We start from the raw sequence: 21,596 nt of genomic DNA on the forward strand, positions 1-21,596 counted from the left end.
AAGCACCAAGTTGAACACTGAATAAACAATACAGTACAGTATGAAGGCAAACATCAGTGATATAAAAACTGTCCTTTTCATATATGACATCATAAAAACTATGCCTCATATCTAATAAATAAACTACACTTTTGCTGTAGTGTGGAGTTATTCAGGTGACACTGCATTTTCTGTACACATAGTTTCAAAAATGAAAACCATATTACACACAAACACCATTCAGTCTCTGTTTTTGATAGTCAAATTAGTGGTACATGACAGCCTTTTTACTTTGCATGTCTATATGCAGTAACCTCTACAGGTAACTGGTCATCTACTGCTGTCACGTTAAAAAATACTTCAGTCTTGTGTTGACCATTTCCTTGTGAGCAGCAGTAGGGATATCTGGTGCGCCGCCGTCATTTTGGAGCTCTAATGGGTCCTTCTACCATCCTGTACACCAGGTTAGTAAAAAATTTAAGTATTTATGATTTTCCTCAATGTGACCATTTAAAAATAATTTGGCTGAAAATAGTGTTTTTAAGAAACTTTAAGAATTTCTTAAATATGTATTTGAAATTTGATCCTGAATTGTGGGTGGTTATGGCTCAAGAGGCATTAGAATTTTGGAAGTATGAACCCTGGCAGTCAGTATGATAAGACGGGCACCTCAATTTCAACTTATTTTATATTTCTTTTGTGTAATACATCAGGATTTTTATATGTTTATATGTTAGAGTAATTTGTATTAGAGCTAGCTTTTAATATATTGTATTTTTTAATGTTGGTAATTTTCACTACTGTCCTTGCTGTCTTGGAGCAATTGTGACCACAAAGTTTCCTCTGAGATAAGTTAAGTATTCTGATTCTGACTCTGCATGCAAAAATGGCCTCTCTCTTTCCTTTATTAATGAGCTCTATCATCTCTTTAATTATATCGCCATTTTAAGCTTTGCAAAGGCAGACTTTTTTGCTGGTGTTGCATGGAAGTGCAACATTTTAATTATAGTATTTATAATTAATAAATGTTAGTGTTTGCTACACCAAATGCTTTTTAAAAATATCATTTATTTTTCCAAAAACAGGATGTGGACCTTTTTATTTCTTTACATCTTGGGAATAAATCTCTGTCAGGTTTGTTGATTACATCAATTAAACATTTTGATCTTAAAGTTCAACTGTATCATGAAATTAAAAAAAAGAAAATGGAATCACTTTTCTTTCACAGTCTGATAACTCAACACAAATGCTTTATGCCAAACTGATAATAGACAAAAGTGCAATTGCAAATATCACGAGCATACTGGAGAGTTTTACGTATAACAATGCAGTTGTTGAAAAACCTGTAATGACAACAGGTAAACTAATTTCCAATCTTCCACATACACCATGCTGTGATTTATGAAGAAAATACTTATATAACCTCTAACTCTAACCCTGAATAACTCTTGTCCTTATAAGTGTGCACAAATGGTACAGGTGGGAAGGTATGTCGCTGCAAACTAGACCACAGATGGAGCGATACTTTCTGTCAGTCTAATCCAAAATGTTGCGGCAATGCAACATGCACTTTGAATAGTGCAGACGCAAAGTGTGTCCTAAGAACCACAGGTATTTATATATATTTATTTATTATATATATTTATATCACATATGCATATATATATATATATATATATATATATATATATATATATATATATATATACATATATATATACACACACACACACACACACATATATATATATATATATATATATATATATATATATATATATATATATATATATATATACACACATATACATATATACATATATATACTGACATTTTCTTGCTCATAGTTACCATCACAGGATCTGTGAAAATTGCACAGGCAAACAAATATGAAAACTGTCTGAAAAGCACAGAAACCACGGACTATAAAAACTGCAGAGATGACTTGATGAAACAGGTAATAAACAGTCATTTAAAAATATATATAATGTCTTTATCACCGCAATAATAAATAAAGAATACTATTATTAACTCTTTTTCCATCCTTTGTTACCTCTTAGATGAAAACAGTGTACAGCAGGATGAGGGGATTTGACTTTTTAAACATTACAGGATTCAGGTATATTTGTGCAATCACAAATTAAATGTTTTGTTAAATTTATTTTAGATATGTGACTAAAATCTGTCTTTGTTTTTTTATTGAAGGCTCGGAAGCCTCTTCATAGATTTTACAATGAGCATCGCTTCCACTGTCAATTCACAAACTCTGATTAACAATTCAGAAGCCATCAGCCGATATCTGTCAGCCTCGCTTGATATGGAGACTGCAGGTAATGTAATCTACCTGTGGAGGGCGCAGTTAATTCCAACCTGGACGGAAGGGATTTTTTTTTCTTAAATTTTATATAAATTCTGTTAGATTGTGTTTTAGATATCATTTTAGCGCTCCTTGAGTATCATTCTCCACCAACATATCAGACTGAAATATCTCGACAGCTACTGGAGGGACTACCATGAAATTTTCTGCATATTATAAATACGTTTTTCACTGTGTAAATTGTTATTAACGCTCTTATGTAAAGGAACAGTTCAGCTAAATAACCTTTCAATCGTTGACAAATTGCTGCCCGCTAAAATCCCAATTTTATTTCTTTGTTTCTATTATAAAATGATAACCTGAGGTCAACAATGCTATGGATGCAATCATATTACTCTGATAAAGATCAAGAAAATATGAGTGAGAGACAAAAATCTCTCGGAACCTCATGCATCTTGTTTTAGTTTATAATAATATGCTCTAAAGGTGGTTTTGTAAAGGCTCTTTTAGCACATTCACTTCACCGGATGCACCTTTTTTCTTTTCCTCACCTTTGATTGGGTGTGGCGCTTTCCATTAATTGCACTCACCTGTCACTCGTTATATAAGGACTGCACTCACCTACAGCTCACTCTTTCTTCACTCCCACATGGGGCGGCAGCTGAGAGATAGCAGTCCATGTGTGTTTTTCCTTTGCTCATTATTCAATAAAACAAAAAACCTGCAAGTGAGTACTGACTGTTCAGTCTCATCCTGGCCGGATGAGCCCGTGATGGTAACTATCTCCAACCTCCTCTGAACCTTCCTCTAAAACAGATGGTTTATCTGCAGCTGCAGTGCTATTCAACCTATGGCGTTCATGGAACTGTAAACGTTTTCAAGTTTCAATGACTGGCCGCAAGGTGGCAGTATTTCCATATGCCATACCATCTAGATGTATGTGGTTTCCATGGCAACTGATTATCATTTGTTTGTTCTCTGTAGGTGTTGTCAGCTTAAAAATGCCAGACAAAATGCCGGTCTCTTATGGGGACACTAACAAAATCATCACTTGCACAGCAACGGAGGACCTTGGAGCTACACCACAGTGGAGTATAACAAACATCAATGGGCAATATGACATAACTAATGGAACAGTTTCAACTGTCACAATATTATCAAAAACAGAGAGTCAAATCCAGCTTAAAGAAGTGACAGAACTCTGGAAAGGTATGTTTGTTTGTATGTATGTGAGACTTTTATATAATTAGTGTAAACCCAGAAAAAAACTAAATAAATTGTACAATACATGTTTAAGCAATTAAAAAATAAAGAAATAAAGATTTTTCTTTACATCTCAAATGTGATACAAATTAAAACTTGTATATGCAATTTGATATTTCTTTCTTTCTTTTTTTTTTCTTTATGTCAGAATGTTAAATAAATATTTCATTCACTTTTTTTCTGGGAATGTTTCAGCCTTTAAACGGTTAACTAGTTTGGCACTATGAGCTGAAAAACTCAGTATCACTATCTGGATTAAATCTAATTCCTACTTGTACCAGCTTTAACCACGTTTTTTTTTTTCTAGGAACATACTTGTGTCTCTACCAACAAACCAAAAACTGTGGCAATGCCAATCTGACATGTACAATCAACATATTACACAAAGGCAGATATGTACTGGATGTAGCTCTATTGCCAGACATTGCTGTTTTCACTGTGCCATCATTTCCACGCTGCAAAACTAGAAATGATATTCTCCAAGTAGCAGCCCAGTGTGAGATAAATAATAGCACTGAACCTTATATTGTCTCATGGAATGGTGACGGCCTCAAAGATTATTCAACAACTTCGGGTATGGATATTTCCTTTTCTTTTCTTTTCTTTTCTTATTTGCCAAATAATTTTAGTTCAAAATAGTTATTTTGCAAGAACTGTTATGAAAATCCATGACATGAATGTATCATTCTGGCAGATGACAAAAGACAAATTTATTCGGCTCAAAAAATTATCAACTGTCATGTATACAACACCAGTCAAACTACAGCATCGTGTATATTTAAAAACAGAAACAACCAAACTAAAAGTGCTTCGGTGTCCTTCAACATCATTGCCGGTAAGTTATTGCATTTTGTAATAAGAATTAAACACATAGCTTAAAAAAAAATCTTACAACAAAGTTCTTGTCTTTGGCAGAAATAAATGATTTTTAAAAAAAATCTGATTTAGTTATTTTCAAAAAGTGCCACTTCACTAAAGTTGTCTGAAGTTGCTGATATTTTAAGATAAACCAACTAAAATATTTATAAATAATTACTTACCTTAATAAGGACAGTCAAAAAATTTGCCATTTTAAATGCCCAAAAATGTATTCATAATTAATTACAATTAAATTAAAAGAAATAGAAATAAAAAGAAGTGATATTTGTAGCTGTAAGACACACATATTTTATTATGGGTTTTGTTAATACTTTTCTTTTTTTTTTTTTATCCTGCTTTAGACTATGTAATTAATTAATATTTTGCAGGTCTAAAGGTTTGGTAAATACAGCCTCAGATAAACTACAAAACATGGAATATTACACTGTGTCATTATTTATTTAACAAAAAACTAAGCAAAAATACAGAAGCAGTGTGTGAAAAACTAAATACACACTTCCTGCTGATTAACTGACCGTCAGTGTCATGGTCCTGGGTTGTGTGGCTCAGTGTTTTGAGTTTTTTGGTATTTTGATATTAATTGTTTATGTTTGGCTGTCATTTATTTGTCCAAAGCTCATTTTAGGTTGCCATGTTAGTTATTTTGTTGATTAAGTTCCCCTTGTGTTTTAACCCCTGTGTTAAGTGTCACTTGTCGCCCTTCAGGTGCTTACTTATGTCCTTGCCTCATCTCCAGTATCCCTTTTCCCTCTGTATGTTTCTACAGTGTTCATTCTCCACGTCAGTCCACCATGTCCACGTCGTTGTCTGTCTTGTGTTTCATGTTGTTTAGCTCATGTCATGTCTGCGTCTTATTATGTTTCCTGTTTTACTTTGAAGGGTACTTTTGTTCATTGTTTTAGTTTTACTTCCACTGTGGCGTCATTATGTTCATTCTAGTCAGCTGTTCCCTCATATGTTTCCACTCCTGATCACCCGTTGAGTGTATTTAGTCCGTGTGTTTCCGTATAGTCATCGTCAGGTCATCTGTTATACTTACCCCATGTCATGTCAGGGTTTCTGGTGTTTTGCATGATTGTGTTCAGGGCATGTTCATTGTTTTAACTCTTGGTTTTTCCTCACAGTTTCTATCATGCTCACTATCATGTTCAGGTCAGGTATCACAGTTTTGTCATAGTGTCATAGTTCATTCATAGTTGCCAGTCTCGCCCAGTTTAGGTTTAGTTTTAGTTCTTGCCACTGTTGATAATGTCTTGTTGTATGTTCCTGGTTTTCATCAGCCACAATAAACAGCTCGCTTTTAGTTTACCACAGTTTTGTCCTCCTCCGTGTCCTGCTTTTGGGTCTACTTCCTAATCACCAGCGTACCCTGCCATGAGTAAGTTTGGGAGTAAGTCAGTAAGTTTGAGCACCTCTGTAAAAGCAGATCAGTTTGCTGATCTGGAGCATTCAGTAGTGTGTTAACACATAAGAAAGACACCAACAATGATCTTAAAGGAACAACTGTTACTCACCATCCTGGGTGCGGTTCTAAGACCAAACAAGTGAACGTCCATCATTCAGCAATACAAAATATTACTCACAAGTGGAAGATGTTCAAGACAGCCATAAATCATCTCAGGAGTGCACATCCTAGCAACCCAAGGTCAGGCTGTGCAGACAAATTACATAAAAACCCAAGAGCTACATCTCAGACGCAGTTAGCATGTGTTAATGTTAAACACAATATAATTACAAAAAGGCAGAATGAGTGTTACTTGTTTGGAAGGGCTGTCAGGAGTCAACTCTTCTCTTTAAAAACAAATTGACAGCATGGCTTAGGTTTGCAAAGTTGCATCTGAACAAACCACAGGACTTCTGGAACACTGTCCTTTGAAAAGACAAGACCAACGTGGAGAGGTTTGTCCACAATAAAGGTGGTTCTACAAGCTACTGAATCATGGGGTGTACTTAATGAGGGTGGACACAGTGCTTCTGCATGTAACTTAAATTTTGTTACATAAATAATGACACAGAATATAAATGTATTAAAAATGTTGTGTATCTGAGGTTGTAGTTAAATAGTTTGTGAATCTGTTAAGGTCCAGAGGATTTATTTTATATTGTTGTGATATATAAAACCTTTGAAGTGAAAGAGGGTGCACTTTCTTTTTACCATGACAGTAGTAGTTTGTAATAATAGATATAGTAATAGTGATATATACAGTGTAAAATAAAATGGGGTAAAGTATTAAATTGCTTCTTATACTTATTATATAAAAAATAGGAGAGCAGCCCAGTGTTTTAGAATCATGAATGAATGCAGGCTATATTGATTACTTCAAAGATGAGAGAGTGTTTCTGGAGAGACCAAATTTTTATGAGACATTATAGGATATCATTTCTGCAACAGAAATTGATTTGAACTCACCATTCTCTAAATTAACTTTTGATATTGTCTTAGTTAATGTATGAAAGTTTCTTCGCTAAAACAGAAGGTGACCCGTACTGTCCGGCGCAAGGTGTATGGGGAGACACCAAAGCTGGTTTCACTTCAGTCTTAAAATGCACAAACTCTGATGGGCAAAGAAAAAGGGAATGCAAGTAAGAATCTAACTGCTGATCATATTTATTATGTAATAATGTTATTTGTTTGACTATTTGTATTTATTTTTTTGTATTGAAATGGCTCCAAGAGTCCACCAACAATGATTGTTTGCATTTGTGACTGGGAACATCATTTGACCAGTTCATAAGTGAACATTTATTTGTGACACTTGTTAAGATATTCAATATTAAAATTCATATTTTCAGCTCAGATGCACAATGGAAAGACGAGGTGTCAGAATGTGTGAACTCAGATCTGTACAACGTACTGCAAAATGCAAAAGTAAGTAAGCTTAGTTTCATAATTTATGTTAAGAAATTGTTTGCATATGATAGGAAAGTATCTTAATAATCTCTAACTTAATATAGCAACAAATTCTCCAACTGTAACGAGATTTTTATGCAACAGAAAAATGGAAAGTCGTTCATCTTTTTGTCAAACTCACTGTAGCTGATACAATTAGGCTTGACTAATTCATATGTGCTGTTGTTACAGATTTCTGACACTGGACTTGGGGCATTAGATAAAAATGCAGAAACAATATTTTCTAACCTTAACAATGTCACTCAAAATTCAGGGCGTATTAACACTTTTGCTAATGTGAATGCATCAGTTGATGTACTCAGCACCATGAGTGACAAACTGAAAGTAGTAGACAGTGTAACCACAACTAAAGTAAGTATCAAAGAAGCTTTATTTTTATTATTATTTAAATTCTTTAACAAATATTAAAATGAATAAGTATAAATACTTGTACGTAAAGTTGGAATCTTTAAGAGTTACAAGGAAACAAATTTCCAATCTATTTATTCACTTTTTTGAATACATTAACAGTTTTACTATTTACAATTAGTTCATTGCTAATGCAAATCAAGAATTTCCTGCTGCTGTTACTTCATATTAAAAGAGTTCAAGTGCTGAATAACCCTGTCCCTTTTATTGTGAAGAAGCCACAGGAAGCCACACGTCACCACCTTAGCCATTGTTCAATTCAATTCAAATCAATTATATTAATATAGCGCCAAATCACAACAACAGTCACCTCAAGTTATTAGTTTTGACAGTGGTTTACTCAAAGAAATCGAGGGTCAATCAATGACCAACTAGGGAAGCAGATAAGAAGGTGCATGTGTTAAACTTTGACTAGTTCAGTCTTTTATGATTCATTTTAAGCATTGTAGTTATATCACCCTCAAAACTTTGTTGTTCTTTTCAGAATCTCCTGGCCTCATCGAGTAATCTGTTGGATGAGTCTCTTGGAAACTCATGGAATAAACCGAATCCTGAAAGCAACAAAACCCTGGCTGAGAAATATCTGAAGTCAGTTGAGAATTTAATTGCCATATCAAACATAAGTAATGATACTGATCAAAAAAATATAAATATAGGCACATGCAGTGGAAAAACATGCACCACTAAGGTGTTCAATGCCAATGTCACTGTTAAAAGCTCAGGAAATGGCATCGTAAAAACAGCTGGATTCCAAAACCTGCAGAACTATTTGCCCAATACAACAGAAACATTTAACATCAACAGCATTGTTGTGTCAACAACCACTCAACGGGGAAAAGAAAACCTTGAGATTACACTAAAGTTCCCATTGGTCACACAAAGGCCTCGCCATGTTAGTCTGCAATGTGTCTCATGGAACTACAACCAGAGCAATTGGACAGCTGAAGGATGTAAGTGGGGGGGCGCTTCTAATCCTGACGAGTGCACTTGCAATCATCTGACTTCATTTACCATTCTGATGTCCCGGTATCCCATTGAAATCCTTTACATGACCGAGATAACGTACGCTGGACTTTCTGCATCAGTGTTGTCACTCGTTATCAGCCTCCTGATAGAACTGATCGTCTGGAGCAAAGTAGTCAAGACAAATACTCTACATTTGCGCCACACCGCCCACGTGAACATTTCTCTTTGTTTGCTGGTGGCAGATTGCTGTTTTCTGGCATCTTCTAAACCAGAGAGCATTTCAGAAATCTGGTGTAGAATTTCAGCTCTTCTGAAGCATTTCTGCTACCTGGCCATGTTCTTTTGGATGTTGAGCCTGAGCACCATGCTCCTTCATCAGGCAGTTTTCCTGTTTCACAAAGTGGGCAAGAAAACCTATCTGAGGTTCTCGTTGATCCTGGGCTACGTTTGTCCTTTTCTCATTGTTTTCATCACATTTCTCACCAACAACGCCGGCGCTCAAGGCGCGTATTTCAGTTTGGAAACATGTTGGCTGGTTTATTCTGGAATTCTGAAAGGAACCATCTATACATTCATTCTCCCAGTTGGTATAATTGTTTTCATCAACTTGTTTGCCATGATAGTGGTAATCATGAAGCTTCTGGACCATAAGATCACAGAAAAATCTCATGAGAAAGAAATACAGGCTGCCAAAACTGTCCTGAGATCAGTTATTCTTCTGACTCCAATCTTTGGTTTGCCATGGATTTTTGGATTTGCAACATTTAGTCTGGACCTCACAGCTGGAGCTGTGACTTTAGCTGTGAACTACGCTTTTGTTGTGCTCAATGCATTCCAGGTATGGTCACAATTATTAAACTGATCAGACTCAATATCTGTTCTGCTAAAAGTATAACTTTTTTTTAAATGCTTGTTTTTCATTTCTAGGGTTTGTTTATTTTGTTGACCACGTGCCTGGGGGACAGAATGGTAAAGTCATTTACTTCTAGAGATAAGAGGCCTACCTAGTTTTAGTTAGGATTAGTTACATGCTGCTGTATCACTGTGATAACATTTGAATATATTTAAAGTTTGAAGCCAATGGCAGGAACACATGATCTAAAATCCACAGCTGAATCGATGTCATTATTGTTGTAGTTGTTCTCAGGTTTATTCTGTGTTATTTCAATTATTGTAATGAAATTATTATCAACAGTCATCAAAAATATCCTTGAAAATGTTTTCATCAAATGTTTTTATTCTGATTTTGACAGACCCGTGAAGCACTGCTGAATTCTTTCAGGAAAAAAGTAAGTGAACCACAGCTTGTTTGTAAATAACCGTGGTAACTCATAATGAATGACGCACATCTGTTTCCTCTGTTCTGCAGGCTCCACCAACCATCAGCGAAAGCTCCACAAAGTTGGAAACAACAACTAAAAAGTCCTAAACAACACCTGTACACATGTATACTCACAAAACACTACATTTAAATCAAATATAATAGATTCACAAGCTACATTTACTCTTTGGTGTGACTGTTACTTTGTTGTTTATTTTGGTTTACTTGCAGTAATACAAGTCAGAAGTTTTAATAATTATTACACTTATCTGTCTTTCTTTGTTCAATATACATATTAATATGAAATGTGATTTAATAATACTGTACATTGCATGTTTTAAATAGCACTTAGCAGTGAAGAGCTGAAGGAAAACTCTCAGCTGAAAGGATAGAAGAAAACCTGTGTGAGGATTTTATTTCTGTATATGGGATTTGGGCTCACATCTTGCTTCAGTTTTTAAGTTTTCTTTGTCCCGTTCTGCCTACTCCTCATCTGTGTCATCCACCGAAACCCCTTCGCGGGCTGCTTGTGTACAATAAACATGTCACCCTGTCTCTGCTCTGTAACACACAAAAACAAGAATGTATACTTGTCATGTATAAAGATTATACTCTTGGTTATTGTTATTAAAATTACAAGAATCTGAGGTGTGAACTGGGCTTTATACTGCTCTAACTGCTTTGTAGTCCTTGCCATGACGATCCTGGGCCCTCTGACTGCGTCCTTGCTTGTGTGGCCTTGCAGATGAAATACAAACCTCAGCCACATCGTTAGCAGCAGTTCTCCACTATAATCAGTGCACTTGGTAACTAACTGTGTTAAAATTTAGTAGCCTGAAAAATAGGCTCTGGATGTTTTACTTTTCAAGGATAGAGTAACCTGTAATAACCCTTTGAGAGATTTTATAATAATACACAGGCTTTTACCTTGTTTACTCATCCAATTAATCTACTGCGAGCTAATGATGATTTCTAATACTGAAATTGTGACTAAGAGGAGGATGGGCACAGCCAGGCTGGAAGATGCACTCATCACTTATCCAACAGGAAACAGCCAAATCCTTGGAAGTTCTAATCCAATTTTTCAGTACTAGTTTGGTTGTAAAACAATGTCCTTTGAGAAGATATTGTCTTGACTTTTAAGAATGTATGTTTATTACTTCACTGATAATGTCAGGTTTGTCCCTTGGATGTTTGCCCTGAGTTCCTAAAGGCTCTGGATGTTGGTGGGCTGTCTTGGTTGACACACCTCTGCAACATGGTGTGGAGATGATACAGGGCGGTCCCTCTGGATTGGCAGACCGGGGTCCAATCTTTAAGAAGTGCAACTGGAGGTTGTGCTTCAACTACAGGGAGATCACACTCCATAGCCTCCCTGGGAAGGTCTATGCCAGGGTGCTGGAAAGGAGTTCACCCTTTAGTCAAACCTCAGATACAGGAGGAACAATGTGGTTTTCATCCACCAGGGCTGCCCTTTGATTCTGTTTATACATTTTATGTACAGAATTTCATCTGTGCTTTTTTCAGATGATGTGGTTCTGTCGGCTTTATCGGGTGGTGGCCTCTGGCTCTCATTGTAGTGGTTTGCATCCGAGTGTGAAGTGGAGGGAATGAGAATCAACACGAATGTGAGTGAGAATGAGAATCAAATTTGAGGTCTCAGCTGGAAAATGGTAGAGTGCTTACTGTGGGTCAGGACCAAATTGCTGCCCCAAGTAGAGGAGTTCAGCACCTCCCTTAGATACAGGGTGAGGAGTTCAGTAATTAGAGATGCGTAAAGTTTTTATTTAAAAAATAAAATAAAATAAGAGTTAGATACCCGACTCTCCAAATACATTTCCTGTAATGTGGGTACAATTCACACATTCCTACCAGCGTATGAACAGTCAGTTCCTGATACATATAATTTGACTGAAGATTTGTATGCTTGGAGTGAATAAGTTCCTTGTTTTAAGCTCAGGCCTCTAATGATTGTGCAAATTGGACCCAAAAACTAGGAGCCCTGCATTACAGAGCTTCTCTGTACTCTGGGTCCTCAACAAAAAGGTTATATAATAATGTAAAAAATGTAAAAATAAATATAGATGCTTGGTAGTGTGCTGATTTGCCACTAAAGTAACATCAAAAGTACATCCCCCGTGAAACATTAATTTGGCTAGTTTCTACGTGTGGCTAACCATAGGCCACAATTTATCTCCTGCTAAATTTTCATACAAACTCTTGTAATTCACCGTTTATCATTTGTATATTCTCCCAGTCCACGATGAAATACTCCAAGAAATCCAAAAGAATTTCCTACATACAGTCAAAAGCATGTAAATAAACATCACATTAACACACGCCTACACTAGTGTGAAGCAGCAAGTTGGATGTTGAATAAATATAATACAGGTTATCGAGGGATTGCATGCCAATCCCAACTGAAGGCAAACGTGACTGATGTAAAAAAAATAAAGTGGTTTTCATATATGAAATCATAAAAAATTATTTCTATATGAAAACGTCAAGGTTATCAATCCCTTATCAACAAACAGTATATCAAAGACATTAGATTCATGTAAATTAAACATTTTATGCATAGATAAGAGCATTCTATCAGAACACTAAGCAAACAGCACAAAGCAAAGATGAAAACTAGAACAGACTTTAAAGTGAGCATGCCATTGCATCTTTTTCTGTACGCAATTCAAAGTGAAAATATATGCTAAAACTATGGACACCAACATCATTCATTCTATTTTTGAAAGTCAAATTAGTCCTTCATAAGTCTTTTTAATTTGCATGTGTATCTGCAGTAACCTCTAACAGTAACTCATCATATACTCCTATTACTAGAAACCAGGTTTAGTCTTCTGCCAACCTTGTTGGTGTTGCTGTAGCTCCATCAGTTGATAGTTCATCATTTCTGAGCACCGATGGGTCCGTCTAACATCTTGTACAGCAGGTTAGTGACACTTTCACAAAAATGTTTGGATATGTGTGTAAAGTATAATTTAAAATGAATTGAAAATAGTGTTTTGAAACTTGGGATTGTTTTTAAATGTATTTGAAGTTTGACGCTGATTTGTGGGTATGTTGGTAGTATGATTTCTGGCTGTCGGTCTGATAAGCACCTCAGTGTCAGCTTTAAATTTAATAATTTTTTTGTGTAATATATCAGGATATTTATATTAGAGCATTTTTACACTATTAATATTGGCAGTTTTTGATCATGTCCTTATTTTGGAGAAACTGAGACTGCAAAACTTCCTCTGGGATTAATAAAGTTTTCAGATTCTGAATCGCTTTGTTTGCTTGAGTATAAATGATATAACCTAAAACCTAAAAAATCTAAAACCTTTTTAATATTATTTTTAAAGAAGGCTGTGCCGCATCACCTTTTTTGTTTTTGTGGTCCACATGTTTGCAGTGTGTGAAAGATTTGGACATTGGACAGGCCAGTTTAGGAGCTATACTGTACATGACCACATAAAATATGGTCTGACATGGTCTTGCTGTAATGATTCTTTGCTGTAATGAGTCTTTCAGAAGTGTTCTTGAGCCCAAGCAGTGATTTCCATACATAGTATTATATCACATCTCTTTTTAAATTGGATTGCACAGTGATGGCGTGGTTAGCTCTGTTAATTCAAAGCATGAAGGTCCTGGGTTTTAAGTCACCAGCCTGTTGGAGCTTTCTGCCTGGAGTTTGCGTGAGTTCCCCGTGATGCCATGAGATGCCACAGGGTACGCCACACCCTACATTCAAAAGACAGCCAAGTTAGGTTAACATACTCTAAACTGGAGGGAGGTGTGAATGTGGGCATGAATAGTTCCTCTGTGTGATAGCCTGGCAGGATGGAACGGTTTGTAATTCCAGGCTCAACAGTAATGGCCGTTCTATATTAGAGTTCAGCTTTGTCTCTTGTGTGTGGATTTGTTTTTACTATTTAATTTCTATCATACAACATAGAATCTACATTTCTTTTTCATTCTTAGAGTATTTTGTAGCTTGCTGCGGATATATTTTTCTCCCCAAAAAAGGTGTTTATGTTGTACTTGAACTATATTTAGTCAAATGATTACCAATCATTGCACCACCTTTTTACATATCATCCAATTTTTTGGGAACTTATTTGTTTACAGAGCTAGTGCTGTAATACAAGCTAGACACACACTTTATCAGATACACCTGCACAGTTTAACTGTTCTTTCGAGATAAGCGGATTTCTTTGTACTGCATCATATTCAAATGTGTTTTTTTCCTCTCTCATGTGTGCAAAACGGGAAAGATAAAGCGACAGAAAATCTTTTTCATACATCACTTTCATTTGTTTTGAAGCAGAACATTTTAATTATAGCATGCTGTGTACTCCAAATGCTTTTTAAAAATATCATTTATTTTTCCCAAAACAGGATGCGGACCTTTTTATTTCTTTACATCTTGGGCATAAACTTCTGTCAGGTTTGTTGATTACACACAATTACACATTTTGATCTTAAAGTTCAACTGTATCATGAAATTTAAAAAAAAAAAGGAAGAAGAAGAAAATGGAATGACTTTTCTTTCACAGGCTGATAACTCAACACAAATGCTTTATGCCAAACTGATAATAGACAAAAGTGCAATTGCAAATATCACGAGCATACTGGAGCGTTTTACGTGTAACAATACAGTTGTTGAAGCACCTGTAATGACAACAGGTAAACTAATTTCCAATCTTCCACATAACCATGCTGTGATTTATGAAGAAAATACTTATATAACCTCTAACTCTAACCCTGAATAACTCTTGTCCTCATAAGTGTGCACAAATGGTACCGGCAGCAAAGAATGTGAATGCAAACTGCGCCACAGATGGAGCGATACTTTCTGTCAGTCTAATCCAAAATGTTGTGGCAATGCAACATGCACTTTGGATAAAAGTGCAGATGCAAAATGTGTCCTAAACACCACAGGTATTAAGTCAATTTAACTGTTTTTGCACATTTGGTTATTTGTGAGCCTCAAGGTTAAAAGCATTCCCCAAAATGACATTTTCTTGCTCACAGTTACCATCACAGGGTCTCTTAGACTGCAGGGGTCTACATATGCAGATTGTTTGGAAGATATAACAAACCCTAAATATGCAAAATGCAGTGATGGGTTGTTGACAGAGGTAATAATTTTTTTCTCAAAATGCATTTAAATGTATACAGCATCATTTTTAACCTTGAAAATAAAAATTACTGTTATTTACTTTATTTCCATCCTTTGTTACCTCTTAGATGAAAACAGTGTACAGCACTCTGTGGGGATTTGACTTTTTAAACATTACAGGATTCAGGTATATTTGTGCAATTACAAATAAAAAAATATGTTTTTACATTTATCTAATAAAAATGTAAAATCACTCTTTTTTTTTTGTTTGTTTGAAGGATTGGTAACATCATTGCAGACTTTAAAATAATCATTGCCTCCCGCATCGATTCACAAGCTCTGATAAGTAATTCAGTAAAGATTGGCCAAAATCTGTCCGCCTCACTTAATATGGAGACTTCAGGTAATGTAATCTTACTGCAGAGGGGTGCATTGTATACTGTATGCAAGAAATTCTTTCCAACATGTGAGTTTAAAAAAAAGTAAATTCTGTTCTCTTCTTAGTTCTCCATGATCATCATTTTCTGTCCACCAAAAAACCCCAAAAACCAAAGTGAAATCAGCTTTGTTATGGATGCAATCATTACTCTGATGAAGATAAAATGAAAGTCACAGATCTTTATGCATCTAGTTTTAGTTTATAATAATTTTAAGATTTATTCTGTTGCTCCAAAACAGTACCTTCAATCTGTGGTGTTCACAGCGCTGGATAGGTTTTTAAGTTTCAGGGACTGAAATTTCATTTTTTTTTTTTTTCCTCCACAGGTCTTGTCAACTTAGAGATGCCACCAATGCCTGTGCCTTATGGTTCCGCCAACCAAGTGATCAGATGCACAACCAAAGAGGACCTGAAAATTTACCCACAATGGAGTATAATAAATAGCAAAGGGCAATATGACATAACTACTGGAACAGTTTCAACAGTTCATACATCATCACGAACTAACAGTACAGTCAACCTCAGTAACGTCACAGAACTCTGGAATGGTATCTATGAATGCTCCATTATATTATTATTGGTACTGTTAATAATTAACCAGAGATACAATGATGGCAAAACAGAAGAAATTCACTTTTAACACATATGTGAAAGCCCCCCCCCCCCTCTCCCCCCCCTCTATGGACCAGAAACAAACAGAATGAAAAGAATCCAGAATTGAACATCAACCTAAATCACAAAATCTGCTGGCTTTAACCCCACTTGTGTTTGTTTCTTAGGACAGTTCTCATGTATCTACCACCAAACGGGTGCTTGCACCACATCAGGCTGTACAGTCAACATGTTACACAAAGCCAGTGCTCAACTGGATGTAGCACTATTACCAAACATTGAAGTCTTCACGGAGCCATCATTTCCGCGCTGTAATACCGAAAATGATATTCTCCAAGCAAAAGCCAAATGTGAGATAAACAATAGTACTGAACCTTATAATGTCACATGGGATGGAGGTCTCAAAGGCCAATTAGAAACTCAGAGTAAGTAATTTATTTGGTCTTATTTAATTTCAATTAAAATATTTATTGTGCAAAATTGTTCTGAAAATACATGACATGAATATTCAATTCTTGCAGGCGGCAACATGCTAGTTTATACAACTAGTAAAATAATCATCTGTGCTCATAGCACAAGTGTATATACAGCAGTGTGTACATTTACCAACAGACTTGGGAATGTAAGAAAGGCTACAGTGCCCTTCAATATCATTTTCGGTATGTCTTTGTATTTTGTAATGGGAATTATTGAATGCATAATTACCCACAAATGATCCCACAATGAAGTAAAAAAAAAAAAAAAACTAAGTAACTATAAAACTTTCAACAAACAAATGAATCTGATTTCATTCATTTGTGCCAGTTCACAACAACAGTTTCTGATATTTTAGCATAAACTGCCTGAAACATTTTTAAATGATTACTTACCTTAAAGACAACAGTCAAATGAATCATTTTAAATGCCCCAAAATGATTCCTAATTCATTTCAAGAAAAATAAAAGATATACAAGTTTAAAAAGAAGTCACATATGTATCTCTGAGACACACATATGTTATTATGGGTTTTGTTTATATTTGTATTTTTTATTTTTTTTAATCCCGTTTTAATACTTTGCAGGTCTAAAAGTTTGGTAAATAGAACCTCAGATAAACTACAACACATGGAATATCACACTGTGTCATTATTTATTTTTAAAAAACTAAGCAAAACTGCAAAAGCAGTGTGTGAAAAGCTAAGTACACCAATCCTGCTAATCAAATACACTTGATTAGCAGGCTGTCAGTAAGTGTGAGCGCCTCAGTAAAAGCAGATGTTTTGTCACTTTGCTGGTCTGGAGAATTCAGTAATGTGTTAATGCAAAAAAAAAGAAAAAAAGACATCAACAACTGTTCCTCCCCATCTTCGGCTGGGTTATAAGGCCATTTCCAAACAATTTGAAGTCCATCATTGCAAAATATTCGAAGTCGGAAATATTAAAAACAGCTGTCAATCTTCCCAGGAGGGCACATTCTTGCAAAGTCAATCTTAGACTGTATGAGCCTCAGTTAGCATGTTAAATGTTGAAGTTAATCAGAATACAACTGGAAAAAGAAGAATAAGTATGGCTTGTTTTGTAAAGGCTGTCAGGAGTGAGCTTCGTCTCTAAAAAATGAACATGGCAGCACAGCTTAGGTTTGAAAAACTGCAACTGAACAGACTACAAGACTTCAGGAACAATGTCCTTTGAAAGGTCAAGACCAGAGGGGAGAAGTTCTGGCAAAAATCAAACACAGCATATCATCACAAACAGCTCATGCCAACTGTCAGCACAATGAAGGGTTGATGTCCAGGTCCTGTGATGGGACAGGATCCGGGCACCTTTCAGTCACTGAGTCAACCATGAACTAATCTGTACTGTATAAGTTTCTAGAGTTGCATGTGAGGTCATTTGTTGTAATTATATAATTTCAGAACTTTCTATAGTCCAGACAAGTTTTTTAAATTACATCCTGATATATAAAACCTTGCAATTGAAAGAGGGTGCACGATATTAGTGTATAATAATATAGTAATTGTGACATACTGAATTATACTACACTGTAAAATACATTTGGATAAAATCTGGCAAGGATTGTGCAGTCATGACTGAATTCTGGAAATACTTATTACTTCATTGAAGGATCAAATATATATATATTTGTACGCTTTACAGGAAAAAAAATTTGTGACACAAATTCAGTTTTAACAGTTTTAGGATATTGTCTTTGTAACTATATGAAATTTTCTTCCCGAAAACAGTAAATGATAAGTACTGTCCAGCTGAAGGTGACTGGGAAGACACAAAAGCTGATTTTACTGCAGTTTTAAAATGCAAAAACTCTGCTGGGCAAAGAACAAGGAAATGCGAGTAAGAATATAACCAATCATGTGTAGTATGTAATAATGTAATGTGTCAGTTCTTTTTAAAATTATTTTTATTTATTTATTTGGATTAAAACTTCTGTTTCTTTTACTGTCCAAAAACTATAATTGTTTGCATTTTGATTAAGAAAATTATTTAAGCAGTATATATATTAGAATTTATGTGTAACATTTAATTTTTTTAATTAATATTTTCAGCTTGAAGGGGATATGGAGAAAGGAAGAATCAAGATGTGTGAACTTCGACCTCGACAATATACTGCAAAATGCAATGGTAAGCCTAAATTTTATAACTGAGGTTATCATCTTATCACTTTTTATTTTTTTATTTTGTTTTTTTACACATGAAAGGAATCGTATTAATATAAAGCAACAAATTATCCAACTGTTTTGCTATTTTTACAGGACAGGAAAATGGAAAGTACTCTAGTGTTTTTGTTAAAGTCGCTGACACAGTTACATCTGACACAGTTAAGCTTGCCTAATACATATGTGCTCTTGTTACAGATTTCTGGCACTGGACTTGGGGCATTAGATAAAAATGCAGAGTCAATATTTTTTAATCTTACCAATGCCACTCAAAATCCATGGACTATTAACACGTTTCCCAATTTGAATGCATCAGTTCAAGTGATCAGCACCATGTCTATCATTCTGACAAACCATGGTGTAAATGACACAACCACAAGTAACGTAAGCACCAAAGAATATCTTTGTTATTACTATTTAAAAACATTTAAAGCATTAAGATCGATAAGTATAAATACTTGTATTTAAAGTTACAATCCTTAAGAGTTACAATGAAACAAATCTTCAGTATTGGTCAATGTATTTATTGCTATTTACATACATTAGTAGTACAGTCTCACTATTTAACTTTTACACCAAGTTCATTGCTAATTTAAACCATATACCATAAAACAGCTGCTGACGAGTGACAACTAACTCATTTTTTATGATTAATCTTTAATGGGAACATGAGCTGCAAACCTTTGTCTTTCTTTTCAGAATTTCCTGGCCTCATCTAGTAATCTGCTGGATAGGTCTCTTGGAAAGTCGTGGAACATACCGAATCCTGAAAGCAACAAAACCCTGGCTGAGAAATATCTGAAGTCAGTTGAGAATTTAATTGCGATATCAAACATAAGTAATGATTCAAATCTAACTAACTTGCATGTACAGACATGCAGCGAAGATGAATGCACCAATACAGTGTTCAATGCCACAGTCACTGTTAAAAGCTCAGGAAATGGCATCGTAAAAACAGCTGGATTCAAACACCTGCAGGACTATTTGCCCAATACAACAGAAACATTTAACATCAACAGCATTGTTGTGTCAACAACCACTCAACGGGGAAAAGAAAACCTTGAGATTACAATAAAGTTCCCATTGCTCACACAAAGGCCTCGCCATGTTGAACTGCAATGTGTCTCATGGAACTACAACCAGAGCAATTGGACAGCTGAAGGATGTAAATGGGGGGGGCGCTTCTAATCCTGACGAGTGCACTTGCAATCATCTGACTTCATTTGCCATTCTGATGTCCCGGTATCCCATTAAAATCCCTTACATGACCGAGATAACGTACGCTGGACTTTCTGCATCAGTGATGTCACTCGTTATCAGCCTCCTGATAGAACTGGTCGTCTGGAGCAAAGTAGTCAAGACAAATACTCTACATTTGCGCCACACCGCCCACGTGAACATTTCTCTTTGTTTGCTGGTGGCAGATTGCTGTTTTCTGGCATCTTCTAAACCAGAAAGCATTTCAGAAATCTGGTGTAGAATCGCGGCTCTTCTGAAGCATTTCTGCTACCTGGCCATGTTCTTTTGGATGTTGAGCCTGAGCACCATGCTCCTTCATCAGGCAGTTTTCCTGTTTCACAAAGTGGGCAAGAAAACCTATCTGAGGTTCTCGTTGATCCTGGGCTACGTTTGTCCTTTTCTCATTGTTTTCATCACATTTCTCACCAACAACGCCGGAGCTCAAGGCGCGTATTTCAGTTTGGAAACATGTTGGCTGGTTTATTCTGGAATTCTGAAAGGAACCATCTATACATTCATTCTCCCAGTTGGTATAATTGTTTTCATCAACTTGTTTGCCATGATAGTGGTAGTCATGAAGCTTTTGGACCATAGGAGCAGAGAAAAGTCTCTTGAGAAAGAAATACAGGCCGCCAAAACTGTCCTGAGATCAGTTATTCTTCTGACTCCAATCTTTGGTTTGCCATGGATTTTTGGATTTGCAACATTTAGTCTGGACCTCACAGCTGGAGCTGTGACTTTAGCTGTGAACTACGCTTTTGTTGTGCTCAATGCATTCCAGGTATGGTCACAATTATTAAACTGATCAGACTCAATATCTGTTCTGCTAAAAGTATAACTTTTTTTTAAATGCTTGTTTTTCATTTCTAGGGTTTGTTTATTTTGTTGACCACGTGCCTGGGGGACAGAATGGTAAAGTCATTTACTTCTAGAGATAAGAGGCCTACCTAGTTTTAGTTAGGATTAGTTACATGCTGCTGTATCACTGTGATAACATTTGAATATATTTAAAGTTTGAAGCCAATGGCAGGAACACATGATCTAAAATCCACAGCTGAATCGATGTCATTATTGTTGTAGTTGTTCTCAGGTTTATTCTGTGTTATTTCAATTATTGTAATGAAATTATTATCAACAGTCATCAAAAATATCCTTGGAAATGTTTTCATCAAATGTTTTTATTCTGATTTTGACAGACCCGTGAAGCACTGCTGAATTCTTTCAGGAAAAAAGTAAGTGAACCACAGCTTGTTTGTAAATAACCGTGGTAACTCATAATGAATGACGCATATCTGTTTCCTCTGTTCTGCAGGCTCCACCAACCATCAGCGAAAGCTCCACAAAGTTGGAAACAACAACTAAAAAGTCCTAAACAACACCTGTACACATGTATACTCACAAAAGACTACATTTAAATCAAATATAATAGATTCATGAGCTACATTTACTCTTTGGTGTGACTGTTTCTTTGTTGTTTATTTTGGTTTACT

At 35.6% G+C, this 21,596-nt stretch overlaps 2 protein-coding genes across 2 annotated transcripts; both read left to right on the forward strand.

Annotated features, from left to right (window-relative positions):
• Positions 1-348: 348 nt before the first annotated feature.
• Positions 349-10,691, forward strand: LOC146496010 (adhesion G-protein coupled receptor F3-like). The gene is made up of 17 exons (XM_085144065.1): positions 349-443; positions 1,065-1,113; positions 1,208-1,337; positions 1,441-1,590; positions 1,827-1,936; positions 2,040-2,098; positions 2,185-2,309; positions 3,281-3,505; positions 3,867-4,133; positions 4,254-4,394; positions 6,913-7,021; positions 7,232-7,307; positions 7,521-7,700; positions 8,242-9,561; positions 9,651-9,692; positions 9,977-10,012; positions 10,093-10,691. The coding sequence occupies exons 1-17, from the start codon at positions 415-417 to the stop codon at positions 10,150-10,152; spliced, it is 3,108 nt and encodes a 1,035-aa protein (XP_085000191.1). The 5' UTR covers positions 349-414; the 3' UTR covers positions 10,153-10,691.
• On the forward strand, positions 357-21,563 carry LOC146496011 (adhesion G-protein coupled receptor F3-like). Its single transcript, XM_085144066.1, is given in 18 exon segments — positions 357-443; positions 14,440-14,488; positions 14,598-14,727; positions 14,830-14,982; positions 15,076-15,182; positions 15,292-15,350; positions 15,442-15,566; positions 15,929-16,150; positions 16,382-16,639; positions 16,736-16,873; positions 18,436-18,544; positions 18,757-18,832; positions 19,066-19,251; positions 19,567-20,045; positions 20,047-20,887; positions 20,977-21,018; positions 21,303-21,338; positions 21,419-21,563. Coding segments are annotated over 18 exon segments (3,099 nt in total). The 5' UTR covers positions 357-414; the 3' UTR covers positions 21,479-21,563.
• Positions 21,564-21,596: the final 33 nt, after the last annotated feature.

Source organism: Neolamprologus multifasciatus, chromosome 19, assembly GCF_963576455.1.
Source record: "Neolamprologus multifasciatus chromosome 19, fNeoMul1.2, whole genome shotgun sequence".
Taxonomy (NCBI): Eukaryota; Metazoa; Chordata; class Actinopteri; order Cichliformes; family Cichlidae; genus Neolamprologus; species Neolamprologus multifasciatus.